Below are 14,284 nucleotides of genomic sequence, written 5' to 3' on the forward strand. Positions count from 1 at the left end.
GTGCATGCACTGCTGCTGCCCTTGACCCCTGAATGCCCCGTGGAACCCACCTCTCTGCAAACCGGGAGCGAGGCTGGAAGCCACGTGAAGCCGGGGAGGGGTGTTGGTGTTCCCTGCCTCTGTGCACGGTGAAACCTCTGCTGCTGCCTCAATTAGCCCGGGGGATGGGAAGCTGGGCCGAGCGGCAGCCAAAGAAACCATCAAACTGCTGAAACAAGAGGTTAAACTGTTGGGGTTTTTTTTCCCCCTTTTGAAAAGCCCCCGAGGATGAGTCAGCGGCGGGGGGAGGAGGGGGATGCAGCGTCCCCTCTCCCTGCTGTGACCTTGGGGACACGCTTTTGCGCGGGGGTGGGGGGGGCACCGCGGCTTGGCCGTTCCACCAATGCCCAACACGCCCAGCAGCTTTTGAGGCCAGGGCTCAGCGACTCCCCCAGAACACGTCCTGCTTTCCCTCCTTTCCTCCCCCAAAACGCATCCTGCTCTCCCTCCTTTCCCCGCAGCCGCCTGACGATCTTCCTGCGCCTGCACACCAACGGGCACCAGGAGCTGCAGTACCTGCCCGGGGACCACCTGGGGGTGTTTCCCGGGAACCACGAGGACTTGGTCAACGCCCTGATCGACAGGCTTGAAGATGCCCCTCCAGCCAACCAGCTGGTGAAGGTGGAGCTGCTGGAGGAGAGGAGCACGGCTCTAGGTAACCAGGGTCACCTCCTGCACGGGTGGCCTCTCTCCTCCTTGCCCAGCTCCCGCAGCAGCTCCTCAGGGTGCTGGGTGGCCACCAGGAGAAATCATTTCCCATCTCGCTGCTGTGTTTTCCTGGACTGGGAGCAACTCCTTCAGCCTTCCTCTGCCCAGAGCTGTCGCTCACCTGCACTTGGGATGCAGAGCAAGGGTCTGAAGGGGGAGCAGGGCCCTGGGGAAGATAATTCCTTATACCTTGGGAAAATTAAAGGTGTTTATATTTTCATAGAAAGAGCAATGTCTGGGGCTGGAAAGAGGAGTTAAGGGATGTTGATGGACCATCCCAACACTGTATTTTGGGGATAAATCTGATACAGGCATGCATAGTGTAAACAGAGCTGGAACATAGTCATCCACTGTCTCAGAGCTGATATGGGGGATGAAAGCAAAGATTTGCCCACCTTGGCCCTTATGCTGATCCCACTCTTGTGCTGCATTCCCTCCTGGCAGGTGTCATCAGCAACTGGACAGACGAGAACCGTGTCCCACCTTGCACCATCTTCCAGGCTTTTAAGTACTACTTGGACATCACCACCCCTCCCACACCCCTGCTGCTGCAGCAGTTTGCTTTGCTGGCCACCAGTGAGACAGAGAAGAAACGTCTGCAGGTCCTCAGCAAGGTAAGGACCCCAAGCCCCGTGTTCTCCAAGGCCCTGGGGGACAATCACAACCCCAGGGCGTTTTCATCCCACACTGTGGTGACAACAGGGTTCCTCCTTGGAAGAGGTGGATGCTGCAGCTCTCTCCTCCCTCCTTCCCTCTCTCCCTGGCTGCAGGGCCTGCAGGAGTACGAAGAGTGGAAGTGGTCCAAGAACCCCACCATCGTGGAGGTGTTGGAGGAGTTCCCCTCGGTGCAGATGCCCTCCACACTGCTGCTCACACAGCTCCCCCTCCTCCAGCCACGCTACTACTCCATCAGCTCCTCCCCGGAGATGTACCCAGGCGAGGTCCACCTCACCGTGGCCGTGGTCTCCTACCGCACCAGAGGTACCGTGCCGTGGGGAGCAGGGGAAAAGCGTCACCCTTGGCAGAGAGATGTTGTTTAAAGCCTTTCTAGCTGTTGGATTCCCTCAACTCACGCCATGGCTGTCCCATGTTATGGAGAGCACCCGTCCGTAAAATGGCAGTTTATTCCAGAGGTGCCATGCACTGGATTAGGTACACAATCCAAGCTCCACGTGGGGCCGTGTTTGCCCACCCCAAAGTCCACATTGTGTGCCCCTAGGAAAATTTCTGTACCAAATTCTGCCCAAGCAGCCCTGGTGATGGCGTAGATGGACAGGGCCCCGGTGCTCCTGCAGCTGCTGGGACACAGGGAAGCACTCAGTGCAGCTGCCACAGAGGGGCTCATGCCTGGGAGCACCACAGCACGATGCTGCTCCTGCCAAAAAGGACCAAAAAGGGTTGGGTTCTTCCTAAGTATTGTGGAGGCCCAACTCTCCCAGGTTCTGGGTGAACTTGGGCAGCTCCACAGAGGGATCTGAGTGCCAATTCTGCCAAGTTCATGGAGAATGGATTCAAAGATACTGACTCTTTCAGTGGGGTGTTCATGTGGGATGTGGCAGGGAGGGTTTTAGGAAAGAAGACAATTGGAGTTGTTGGCTGAGTGTGTCATGTACAGACCTCCTTCCCTCCCCTGCCAGATGGAGAAGGACCAATCCACCACGGAGTCTGCTCCTCTTGGCTCAATCGGATACAGCCCGATGAGGTGGTGCCCTGCTTTGTCAGAGGGTAAGTGTTCCACAAGGGCTGAGAAAGATGGGGTGAGCCCCCTTGCAGGATGACATCTCTGCCCTCAGTTCTTCTCATGGTGGGAGGAAACAGGGCTGGATTTGTGAGCAAAAACCCTTGGGTGCAGTTCTGCACTGAAATGTTGTTCTCTGGGATTTCAATTTCTACCCCTCCCTGTCCAGGGGGTGTCTCAGCTCGCTGTGGGCAGAGGCGAGGGAGGGAGCTTGGGTTTAACTGGTGTCTTTGGTGTGTGCAGTGCCCCCGGGTTCCACCTGCCCCAGGACCCCCAGGTGCCCTGCATCCTCATCGGCCCTGGCACCGGCATCGCCCCTTTCCGCAGCTTCTGGCAGCAGCGGCTTTTTGAGATCCAGCACAAAGGTGGGTCAATGCTCGCTCCTCCTGCTCCTCATCTCAGGCACTGCTTGGGAACCCTGGGCTGGTGGCAGAAGGGTGGAGGGGTCCAGTCTCCTGCCTGGGATGTCCCAGTAGATCTGCTGGCAGGTCTGGAGGGAGGTGCCTCCCTCAGGAATTGGGGATCGGTGATCCCTGGGTTCACTGCTTCCCATCCTCGCCCAGGGCTGAAGCCTTGTCCCATGGTCCTGGTGTTTGGCTGCCGGCAGTCCAGGATCGACCACATTTACAAGGAGGAGACGCTCTTTGCCAAAACCCACGGTGTCTTCAGAGAGCTGTACACGGCCTACTCCCGGGAGCCAGACAAACCAAAGGTGTGTGGTGGGCACTGCTGCGGGGCTGCCAGGCAGCCCTGGGTGGCCACGACCAGCCAGCACACGGTGGAGGTGCTGGTCCCTTGGCACACCCTGGTGGCTCGTGCCTAGGTGTGCAGGATCATCCCTTCCTGGGACAACTCCATTCCCAGGGCACACCCCCATCCCTGCACCCCCTGAACGTGTGCCCACGCTGCTCATGCTTTGCCCTGGGTGGCTGCAGCCATCCTGACCTGGTGGGAGCGGATGAGGGAGGGGGAAGGTCCATCTGGGAAGCAGGCAGGTGAGGAGGGATGTCACCTGGTGGGTGACATCGCCCAGAGCCAGCACAAAGTCTGCTCCGAATTCCCACAGGCACCTGAGCGGGCCTGGCAAGGAAAGGCATGGTGAAGGTGTGAACGTGCAAGAGCAGGACAATGCTCTGCCGCCTTCCCCATCTCTTCTCTATCCCTGTGGGTGCTGCGAGGCTCAGACTCGTCCCCCAAAGAGGTGTCACCTTGCACTGCTGCCTCAAGGGCAGCTGGTGCACACAGAGCCTGCAGGTGGGTAGGGCTGAGAAACTGCAGTTAATCCCAGCTCCTCCTCCTCCTCCTCCTCCCCCAGAAATACGTGCAGGACGTGTTGCAGGAGCAGCTGGCCCAAACGGTGTTCAAAGCGCTGAAGGAGCAGGGAGGCCACATCTACGTCTGCGGGGATGTCACCATGGCCGGGGACGTCCTCAAGACCATCCAGCGCATCGTGAGGCAGCAGGGCCAGCTGTCGGTGGAGGAGGCAGGCGCCTTCATCAGCAAGCTGAGGGTGAGCGGTGTGTGAGCCCTGAGACCCCACACAGCCTCCTGCTGCGGGCACTGCACCTGCTGCCTGCTCCTGCTGCCTGCTCCTGCCGAACAGGCTCGAGGGGAAAAGCTGTTGTGCTCCTGCCCCCGCTGCTGAGGCCTGGGTGAGGTCAGGAGGGTGATCTCCCAGAAGGTCGGGTGCACAGTGGAAACCTCTTTGCTCTGCAGGAGCCCTGCAGCCCCCTCAGCCCGCTCTGGGCTCCTGGGATGAGCTGCTGCTGTGCTGGGCACTGGTACAGAACCTTGTGGTAGCCCAGGCAGGGCTTGTTCACCTTGACAAGTCCCTTCATCAAACAAGGATTGTTTTTTAGTCCCTCCATCCCACCCACCCACCAGGGCAGTTTGTGGGTGCCCCTGTCCAAATCTCCCCACCTATGTGGCTGGCAGGATGATGTCCCTGGGCAAACACATTGCCCAGGTGTTGCAGCTGGAGCCCCCAGATGAGCTCAGTTTGGGACAAAAGCCCCAAGGATGGATGCTCAAACACCTCTGCTTTGCCCCAGGAGGATAATCCAGCTTGATTCCTATGGGATGACCCCTTCTGAACCATGTGCCCCCACTGCACCCAGGAGCTGAGGGAGCCCAGAGTTGGTTGTACATGGGCTGGCTCTGGGCTGCTTGTCCCCATGACACCAGGCAGTCCCTGGGCTGCAGCTGAGGAGATCTAACACAGGGAGCAGCTCCTGGGCTGCCCCACACTGTGACCTTGGCAAGGTCATCTCCCCTCCCTGCTCATTCCCGCCCCTCCGCCCTGCGATCCCACCCGCTCCCGTGCCAGACCCCAGGACCTCTGCTGTGTGTTTGGCACCTCCCCACCCCGCCAGAGCTTGCAACAACACCAAGTGTTTGCAAATGCTCCTCTTTTCCCCTCTGCCACCCTGTCCCTCAGGATGACAGCCGGTACCACGAGGATATTTTTGGAGTCACCCTGCGTACGTACGAAGTGACGAACCGCCTTAGATCCGAGTCCATCGCGTTCATCGAGGAGAGCAAAAAAGACACGGATGAGTGAGTTGACACATTTATTTTAACCCCTGCAATAGTCTCCCAACTGTGTGGGCTGCAGGATGGGGAAGGGATGGGAAAGGGATAGGGAAGGAAGCTTTAACTTCCTTAACCTGCCTGCTCCGGAGAAAGGCATGGATTTTGGCGCTGGAAGCAGAGCTGCCTGGCAGTGTCTCTGAAACAGAGAGGTGTCACCTCACCAGGGATTTGTCCCCCTGGCTTCCTGGGTTACTGCACCGAGTGCTCAGACACCATCCTATCCAAAGGGAAAACATCCTATCCAAGGAAAGCAGCCCTGCCCTCTGCCTTCCTCCAGGCTGGAGAGAGCCATGGGAACGGGTGACTCTCCCCAGCTCCAGGGACCTGGCTGGCTCCAGGTATCCAGGCAGCAGGTGGGAGAGATCTCCAGGCTACTCTGTGCCCGGTTAGGAAAGATCTGGGGATTTTTCTTCCTGCTGTTGTAAAAACAACCAGAAGAAGTCAAAAGTCTTGACATTTGCTGTGTTTGTTTCTGCTCCACCATGTCCTGCCATTTGCTCAGCTCTGTCATGGTGGGATTTTCCCTGGCTGAGCAGAAGGATTATTTAGGATAAAGGATGGGCAGCTGAGTGGATCTTGCTCCTTGTGCTGGCCCTCGGTAGTCTGGGGTGCAATCTCTTCCCTGTGCTGGCCCAGAGTGGGTTTCCCAACATCCCTGAGAATTGGTGGGAATTTTCCTCCCAAGGCATCACATACTTTGGGGTCTGCACTGCTCACAGAGCACCTGAGAGAGGGATAAATGTTCCTTTCCTGCCCACCCCACCCAGCTGCAAAGGGCTCTGTAAATCCCTGCCTGTGGCAAATCCAGGTTGGGATGATCCCGTGCTCCTCACTGCTCCCCTAAGGCAGGCCTTTCTCCCCTTTCCCTTGCAGGGTTTTCTGCTCCTAACTGGACCCTCCGCCCCACGGGGATGCCAAACCAGTCCCAGCACCTGCTGCCCCCTCCAGCTGGAGGGCACTGGGTTTTGTATTTCACGGACACGGTGGCTCCTTTTCCACGGGGAACTGCCCATGGAAAGCGCTCTGTCTCTCGTCCTGTTGTTGTGTCCTGATGATGATGATGATGATTTTTATTTCCTTTTCTTCCTCTTTCTCTTGCTCTTGTCCTGTGGCCATTTCTTCCCCCCCATCCCCCTTTTCCCTGCCCTGGATTTCCCCACTGAAGTACAATGGCTTTATAACCCGCAGTGGCTCTTTACAGAACTCCACATTTCCCCTCCTTCTCACGAGGGCACTTTGCAGCTGCATGAAATCACCACCTTCGTGATCACCCGCCGTTTTGGTGTTTTTGGGGAGAGCAGAGGTGGCAGGGGGTGGGCAATGGCGTGGTCTTGTTGCTTGACCAGAGCAGGGGGTCGTTCCCCCCAGGATCCCCCTTTCCCCAGCTCGGGGCTCGGCTGAATCCTCGTGTTTTCATGGCTTTCCTTTGGACTTGTACATATGCCCGAGGCTGGGGGCAGATGATGTGCAGTGCCCTCATGCCTGTGAATTTTGTTCACCCCCACGCAGCCTGGGTACAGATGTGTCTGTTTGTGTCAGGGTTTATGTGTCATGGTTCCTCCTAATGGGCTCTGTGCTGTGTTTGCCCCTTCCTCTGCTCCCTGTTCCCTGCGAGCCTCTCCCTCTGCTCAGTCCCCCACTTTTGCTGGCATGAAAGTCTTCCCCCAGAGGAGCAAGCACAGAACACGCAGGCTGATGTGCATGCTGAGGAAAAGCTTGTGGCAGTTCTCCAGAGGGTTTTACGGGAGATACGGGATCTGCAGCCACCATGCTGGTGGGAGAGATTGGGACTGGCTGCGTTCCAGAGCTCTGCACGCTGTGAACCCTCTCCCAGGTGAGCCTGGAAAGCCATGAGGATGGGAGAGAAGCGTCTCCAACTCCAACTGCAAGAGGCACCTCTTGTTACAAAGCTTATTTGGAAGGCAGCACATGGAGGGTTGTGGAGGCTCCAGGTCCTTGGTGAGGATGTGACAACGGAGGATTCTTGAAACCCCAGAGAGCATCAGCTCCACCGTAGCACAGTGTCATGAGCAGGCCTGGCACAGCAGACCCCAGCCACTTCCACAGCTTTGGGAGCAGAAAATGCCAGCGTGGAGCAACCTCCTGCCAGAGAAATGAGCGTGGCATCCCTGTGGTGAGCCAGTCCCCTCTGCAGGAGCACGAGCTGTCCCAGCCAGGACATCTCCTATGAGAAGGGAGGTGAGGTCAGCTGCAAAGGTGCTGTGTGATTCTGGGCTCTGACACCCTCACACCTCAGCCCTGCTGCAAAAACCTGGCCCCAAAAGCAAGCTGTTAACACACAAAGGTCTCAGTCCCTTTAACAGGGAAGAGCTGCCTGCGAGGTAAAGCACGTGTGACCTTGTGCATCCTTCCTCCTCCTCTCTTCCTCACCCTGAAGAAGGTTTGTCCTCCCTCGTTGCCAGGAGAAGGACAGCAGGACGTGGCTGCAGCTCTGGCTGGAGGCAGGGAGAGGAGGTTGGCATTTTGAGGTGGCAGGTGCTGGTCCTTTCCTCCTGCCCCTGCTCTGCTGAGCTGTGCACTGAGGCTTGTACGGAGCGAAGCACCGAAACCAGCCACGGCAGAGGCTTTGTCCAGGAGCTGCACTGGTGAGCTCACTTTCAGAGGGCTAAGATTGTCTGCCCTAAGCCAAAGTCAGGACAGAAACAGCTGCAGGAGGTTTGCTGCTCTCCCAGCCCACGGAACAAGCAGTGCTAGCTCCCCTGCCCCGGGCTGTGCGGTTACTCCCACCCTCATCCGAGACCTCCTGCCCTCTCCTTCCTCTTGCCTGGCCACATCTCCACGTGCCGTGACCGTCTTCTGCAGCTCTGACTCCCTGAACGCTTGGAGAAACTCCAGCCCAAAGTCCGGGAGCGAAAGGCCCCCTCCAGGCACCGGGACAATGTGAGATCCTGGCCTCGTTTTTGCTGGTCCCAGCAGAGGGAGGTGTGAAATGCGAACGAATGCTGCCACGGTGTGGCCGGAGCCGAGCTCGCCGGGCTGGCAGGAGCCAGGGGCATGGTCAGGTTTGTGTCAGGCACCCCCTGGGCACTTCGGGACCTGGAGGTGAAGGCAGGGCAGGGCAGGGAAAAGGGCAGCCCACGGTGCATCTCTGTGGGTTGTGCCCTAATGACGGGGCGGGCAGTGGGATGGGGGTCCCTTTGCTGGGTCCCTCTGCCGGGTATCTTTGCTGCTTCCTGGGTAGAGGAACTGTTTGTGGGGACAGCTCCCAGGCCCCAGAGCCTGGTCCTGCCCCCCGACCCTATGGCTGCAGAAACACAGCTAAAGAAATAAAATCAAACTCATCCTCTCCTTTGGGGAAATTCAATTTTGGCTCTGGGCTTTGTGCTCTGGGCCTCCTTTGGTAGAAGGAGTGATACAACCTGAGGAGGAGGGAGTGCCCAAGGAAATGCCCTTGTCTTCATCCTCTTTCCAGCTCTCCCTGTGTTGCTGGCAAGTAGTTTCCTCCTGTCCTGCCTTCTGCCTGCATGGCTGTAACACCTCCCACCTGGAAATCCTGTCGCTGCTGGATGCTGTGTCTGAGCTGAACGGGCTTGCTTTTCCCGCACCCCAAAACTTGCCTCCTCCATCTCCCCCTTCTGCCTGAGCTGCTGGTGAAAACAGCAGAGAACTGTGTGCCTTGCCTTCAGTGGGGCCTCCAAAGGGGTCTGTGCCAGGCAGATGGCAAAACCCTCCCACGTTCAACAGGCACTGGACCGGTGAGTCCTTCAGAGCCCTTTGGAAGGGAAGTAATGAAGGTGTTTTAAGGCCGTGCTCCCTGCCTGGCCCTGGAGGAGAAGAAACACCATCCCTGCCATGAAGGCCCACAGAGTTTATGTCCCCCAGGGCTCCTCTCTGCTCCCACTGAATAGGACCACTCACTCCTCACAAGCCACTCTGGGAATTTGGGTTCAGTGTTTTCTGTTGAGTCAGTCTTAGACGGCTGAATTTCTCTCCTTCATCCCCTTTGCCTGCGGGGCCTTCGCGCTCCCCTCGAGCTTAATTTTCTCCCACAGCACAAGGAGAAAGAAACTTGTGGATCTGCTTTATTATTCCATAAATGTGGCTCTTCCACCAGTTGTCTAGACTCTGCCCATGTCCATGTGACATTTCTGACGTGTGGGTGTAGCCACAATGTCTCTGGCATGAATAAATGCAGAAGGCGAGGTGGGGTCTGCCACAGATGAGCTGCTCAGGGGTGTCACACGTGGAGGGCCTGTGCCCCTTGGGCACTCAGCTCACAAATCTGTCACCTCCAGGTGCCTGCTGCCCATCCAAGCTTCTGCACAGCCCCCCAGGGGTCTGATGGCAAGGGCAACTCATGGACACCCAGCCTGACCCAGTGTCCCAGTCCCTCTCCTGGTGGATATCCACCACCACCATCACCCTGTTTGAGCAGCTCTGCTCCTTTTTGCTCCCCAGGTACTAAAGAGGCTCTTCTCTAAACAGGAGATTTGATTTGTGGGAGTTTTCTGCAAAGATTCATGGATTTTTCAGTCATCTACAGAAAGGCATTACATGGACTTGAAAACTCCTGGAAAAAGGTTCTCTGTTTTCCCAACCTGCTTGCCCACCAGCAGGGAAAAATCAGTTGCTCCTTCAGTGCAAGGGCATCTGGTGCCTGTGCTGTTGATGAAATTCAAGTGTTTCATCTCCACAGAAGGACGGCCTGGGAGTTTGTTGTTCTGTTTGTGAGAGACAGCAGGAAAATAGTGAGATGTCTGCCATCAGGAGTGGCCTCACTGAGATGTCACCTCCACAGCTGTGGCTGTGAAGGCCTGAGCTCGTCACACGTGAGGAACTGAGCCCGTCACACCCCTACTGGCCAGAGAAATGGCTCTGACTTTGGGCTGTCCTCCCTCCCTGTCCCCTCCTGTGCCTCTGTGTCCCCAGGGGTGAGCAGGGGACTGTTCACCCCCCGAGCCAACGTGTCTGTGCGTGACCAGCGAACCTGCAGCTGTGCCCTGAGCGAGGAGGACCACAGCTACTGCAGGAGAGGAGATGGGAAGTGCCAGGAGCTGCATGAGCCCGTGTCCAGCCGTGATTGCTCCCGCAGTCCCTTCACTGTCGGTGTGTGACGCCTTCCACCCCATCCCGGCTGCAACCAGGCTCCCCCTGCCACTTCCCTCGGGAGATCCCTCCCTTCTCCCCCTCAGCCCTGCCTGCCCAGCCAAAAGGTGCAGCCAGCTGCTCGGCACGGGCAGGTCCTGGGAATGGACTCGGACTTACAGTGCCTTGTGCTGGGAAGAGCCCGTTGCTGCGGGGCTGCCCTCCCGCTCCCGCTCTCCGGCTTCATTTTACAAGGGAAATTCTGGGTGGGCAAATTGCCCCTGCCATCACAGGGAGCAAACCTGCAGCCCCGCTCAGCTGCCCTCTGCGACTCCTCTGCCACAGGTGGGGATTTACTGGGGTGTGGAGGTGTGGGTGCAGACTGGGCACCGCCTTCTGTGAGCACCAGGGGTCTGTGAAAAGCTTCCTCCTACTGGAGAGCCCGTTTTGATCAAGCTGGTGGGGGGCAGAGGGTGTGTCTGTGTTTGAAGCCTCATGGAATTGCACCCAGCCCAAGCCAAAGCTGCTGCCTCCTGACTTACGACCACTGAAGCCACCACATTGCCCTCTGAGGGCTCACACCGTTTTTTGGAAGGATAATTTCATGCTCAAAACTAAATTTTGTTCCTTCTTCCACTGGGGACCAGTTCCCAGCTTCAGAATTGCTCCGATAACTTTGCAATTGCGTTGATAGTTCCAGAGGGGAGCCCAGTCCCTTTACAGAACAGATGGAGACACATTTTCAGGACCATTCAACTTTACTGTAACTCTCTTTGTTATGACAATTTCTTCTGCTATAACAGGAAGAGCAAAATTTGGCCAATGCTCTTAAAAAACTGTATTCCTGAACTTAGTGGACAAACTTAGTGTAGGATCCAAGTGCTCCCAGGTGCAAAATGCCTTCCACACCCACCGGCTTCAGTGGCCCTGGGGATTTGGGCAGCTTGCAGGATCTGGCTTGCACAGTAGCAGCAGCAGCAGCAGCAGCAGTTTTATGATGGCAATATTTTTGCTGTGTCAATCTGCACTTGCACGTGCCTGCAATGCATGGCTCCTGCAATCCATCTGAAATCCGCCCTCCGAGGGAGGTCTGAGCTCCAGCTTCTTCCATATGGCCCTGCCTGTTTTCCAGGGAATCAGGGGAGTGGGAGAAGGCTGAAGGGGCTGCTGCTTTAAAGCACGTGGTTCCAGAAGTAAAACAGAGCTTAGGAGAGCTCAAAACTGGCTTGATTTTAGCACAGGTAACTCATGAAATATTCAAGCATTGTGATGCAGATCCACCTTTTTTCCTGCTGTGCTGGGAATGAAGTAGACTGGAAACACTTGGCCTTCACCCCTACAGGTGTTTGGCTGTGATGGAATTTTGAGCCATTGAATCACAGGGGGCAAAAAAACCCAACAAAAACCAAACAAGATTGTGGGTTCCTAGCTGAGCAGTGGCAGCTTGTTTAGCAGCGAGAGAGTCTCACCTGCCTTATTCGTGTCCTACCTGGCCGGATTTTGGGGAGGGAGGAAGCACCTCAAAGGGAGAAAATCAGACCTGTGAGCCTTGCCTGGAGAATCCCTGGTTTATCAGGAGCCAAGGCTCTGCAGCTATTCCTCACTGCTGTGGTGGGGGAGTGGGTAAGACACTGGGTGGCTTCTGTTCTATCCATGGGCCAAAGCTTGCAGAAACTGCTCTGGGGCTGTGGAAAAGCAAGAACAGGGTGCTGGGCTGGGGATCAGCTCCTGCCAGGTTTGTGCATAGGTCTCTGCAGGGCTGGTGAAGGAACCTGCCAGGGAAAAACCTTGGGCAAAGTATTTTTCTTGCGGGGGCATCCCTAATACTTTGAAAACTGAAAGACTAAACACTGAAAAAGTTGACCTGAAAGAGCTTGTTGCTTTGTTTTCACGTGTTGGTTCTGAACCAGAAAGCAGGCAGGCAGTGTATCAGCTTGTTTTGGATTAAATCAAGTGTTTTGCTCCTACAAAAATTGCTAAAGGAGATTTCAAAATAATTTTCCAAGGGCAACAAAACGGCCTTAATCATCCAAGACATTAATGCTACTTGCTTCTGAGCCTGCTTTTTTGATTTTCCTCTCTGTGTGATCGTGGCATGGAATCATGTCTGAACAAAATACACTTTACAGTAGTCAGGAAACAGAAACAGAAGATGGTGTTTTAGAACCTCCAGCATTGAAACGATGGCTTTGAAGCCGGTGAGATTCAATGCCAAATCCCTGTTTTGCTAGAGTTTGCTACAAAATAGGCGAATCCCCACAATTCCCAAGGTTGAATTCCCATGCTCTGCTGCCTTGAGATGCCTCTAAAAACCCTGGGCTCTGTGTGCCGTAAAGAGCTTGTGAGTAGTCTGCAGCTTTTCCAGAGTGCACACAATTCCCCAGGCAGTGGATGAGCAGCGAGATGACTTTCAGCCAGGACTCATTGCTTTTTAGATTGCATGTAGTTAGAAACATGAGTTCTGCCAGCTGCCCGGGGAATTTGATATTCAGTGCCAATTAATTTTTGTAATAGGAGCAGGGATTTGTTCCCTGGGCTCCCTTAGGCACCTTTGAAAAGTCTAAGATTCAAAGGTCGGTTTGGATTCTTTGATTTCCTGGTGGCCTTCTCGTGAAGAGCAGCGGTGCCGTGACGAGGAAGGGACTGCTCTGGGGAGGGTGGCAGCTTTGGGGCAGGCAACTCCCAAACTTTCTGTTGCAGAGGTTTTCTAAACTCTTTAGATGTGGGTAAATTCCGCTGGGCTGGACGAGACTCCAAGCCCTGGCTGCTCTCTGGTCCTCCTGCTCCCTCCCCCTCAGCACCTCCTCATGTCACTGTGCCTTCATTTGGTTTATGGAACGATGCCATGATTTAAGACCGGCACATCATCTTTACTCTCACTTTGCATCCCATATGATGGGTTCCGTGTGGAGGGGAGGGGGGAGCTTATTCTGTAGCTTTTTGTGTGGTGCCAAGGTGGGTTTCCTGTGAGGAGCGAGGAGGTGGGGGCGGTGGGAGCGGGCTGAGCCGCTGTTGTGTTTGGTCCTACCAGTGCTTTAAGCGTGGTCAGAAACGTGGTTCTCCCCCTACCTCCGAGCTCTCAATGCTGCTAAAACCTCTGCCATTCGTCCAATGTACTCCAGCCCCTCTCTCGGACTGACTCTGCCTCTGTTTGCAAGATATCCACATTGTTCTGAAGCATGCACCTCTCTCTGTATAGTTCCAATCTTCTGATTTTATGGAATACTTATGCCTGTTTGCATTACAGTCAAAATAAAAAAGTGAACTAAAGCCTAGAGGGCCTCGTTCTTCTCTTATCCCTGGTGTTTTAGCACAGAAAGGCCTCTGCTGATCTCTTGGCCTTGCTCTGCTCTGCCACCTGTAATGCCAGAGCACTATAAATAGCTCGCTGGCGTCAATCAGCAATACCCGTTTACCTGCCAGACACAAACACCTCCTTGGAAGGCTGCTTGAGTCACAGCACTCCATGTTTCACATCATTTAGACCATGTCCTCGGGGAAAATGTCACAGTCAAGCAAGGAGGGCTGCTTGTGCGCAGTCCAGGGCAATTGTGGTGCTGGAGCCTCTGGAATGCAGCAGCAGTGCTCCAGGCAGGACTGGAGAGACCTGGGAATGGCAGGATGTGAATGAGGCAGAAGTATGGACATGGCTTTTCCCCTGGGAAGGCAGCATGCTGTTCCAAGAGGGAACCTTCCAGTACTGGAAGGGGGCTTATAAAAAATAGGGAGAGTGACTTTTTACATGGACAGATGGTAACAGGGCAAGGGGGAATGGCTTCCCACTGCCAGAGGGCAGGGTTAGAGGGGATATTGGGAAGAAATCCTTCCCTGTGAGGGCAAGGAGGAGCTGGCCCAAGGGGAACATGGCTGCATGTTACCTCAGCGTGGCAGCAGTGCCACCTCAGGGACAGCAGTTTTACCTCAGACAGCCTCAGTGCCACCTCAGACATGGCAGTGGTGTGACCACAGACTCTGGTGGTGCTGTTGCCCAAACTTGCTGTGCTGCCACCCCAGACACAGCAGCAGGCCCCGCGGTGCCACCTCATGCACCACGCTGGTGCTACCTCAGTCCCCACAGATGTGCTACCACAGGCACAATGGTGGCATCACCTCAGGGTCAGTGCAGACACTGAGGTGATGTTACTTCAGGTGTCAGTGCAC

At 55.7% G+C, this 14,284-nt stretch overlaps 1 protein-coding gene across 7 annotated transcripts in view; it reads left to right on the top strand.

Moving 5' to 3' along the window:
* Positions 1-13,393, top strand: part of NOS1 (nitric oxide synthase 1) — a 74,986-nt gene extending 61,593 nt beyond the window's left edge. For 6 of the 7 annotated variants that reach the window (XM_050318234.1, XM_050318235.1, XM_050318233.1 and 3 more), the window contains exons 21-29: positions 501-694; positions 1,192-1,361; positions 1,518-1,728; positions 2,385-2,472; positions 2,729-2,850; positions 3,049-3,197; positions 3,801-3,995; positions 4,923-5,041; positions 5,951-13,393. In XM_050318234.1, coding sequence (XP_050174191.1) covers positions 501-694; positions 1,192-1,361; positions 1,518-1,728; positions 2,385-2,472; positions 2,729-2,850; positions 3,049-3,197; positions 3,801-3,995; positions 4,923-5,041; positions 5,951-5,966 — 1,264 coding nt within the window. In that variant the 3' untranslated portion in view covers positions 5,967-13,393. The remainder of the gene's footprint in view (positions 1-500; positions 695-1,191; positions 1,362-1,517; positions 1,729-2,384; positions 2,473-2,728; positions 2,851-3,048; positions 3,198-3,800; positions 3,996-4,922; positions 5,042-5,950) is intronic. The other variant, XR_007629263.1, reaches the window with a different exon arrangement.
* Positions 13,394-14,284: the final 891 nt, after the last annotated feature.

The sequence above is a fragment of the Myiozetetes cayanensis genome, unplaced genomic scaffold (assembly GCF_022539395.1).
Source record: "Myiozetetes cayanensis isolate MyiCay16 unplaced genomic scaffold, myiCay2020 scf21, whole genome shotgun sequence".
NCBI classification, from domain to species: Eukaryota; Metazoa; Chordata; class Aves; order Passeriformes; family Tyrannidae; genus Myiozetetes; species Myiozetetes cayanensis.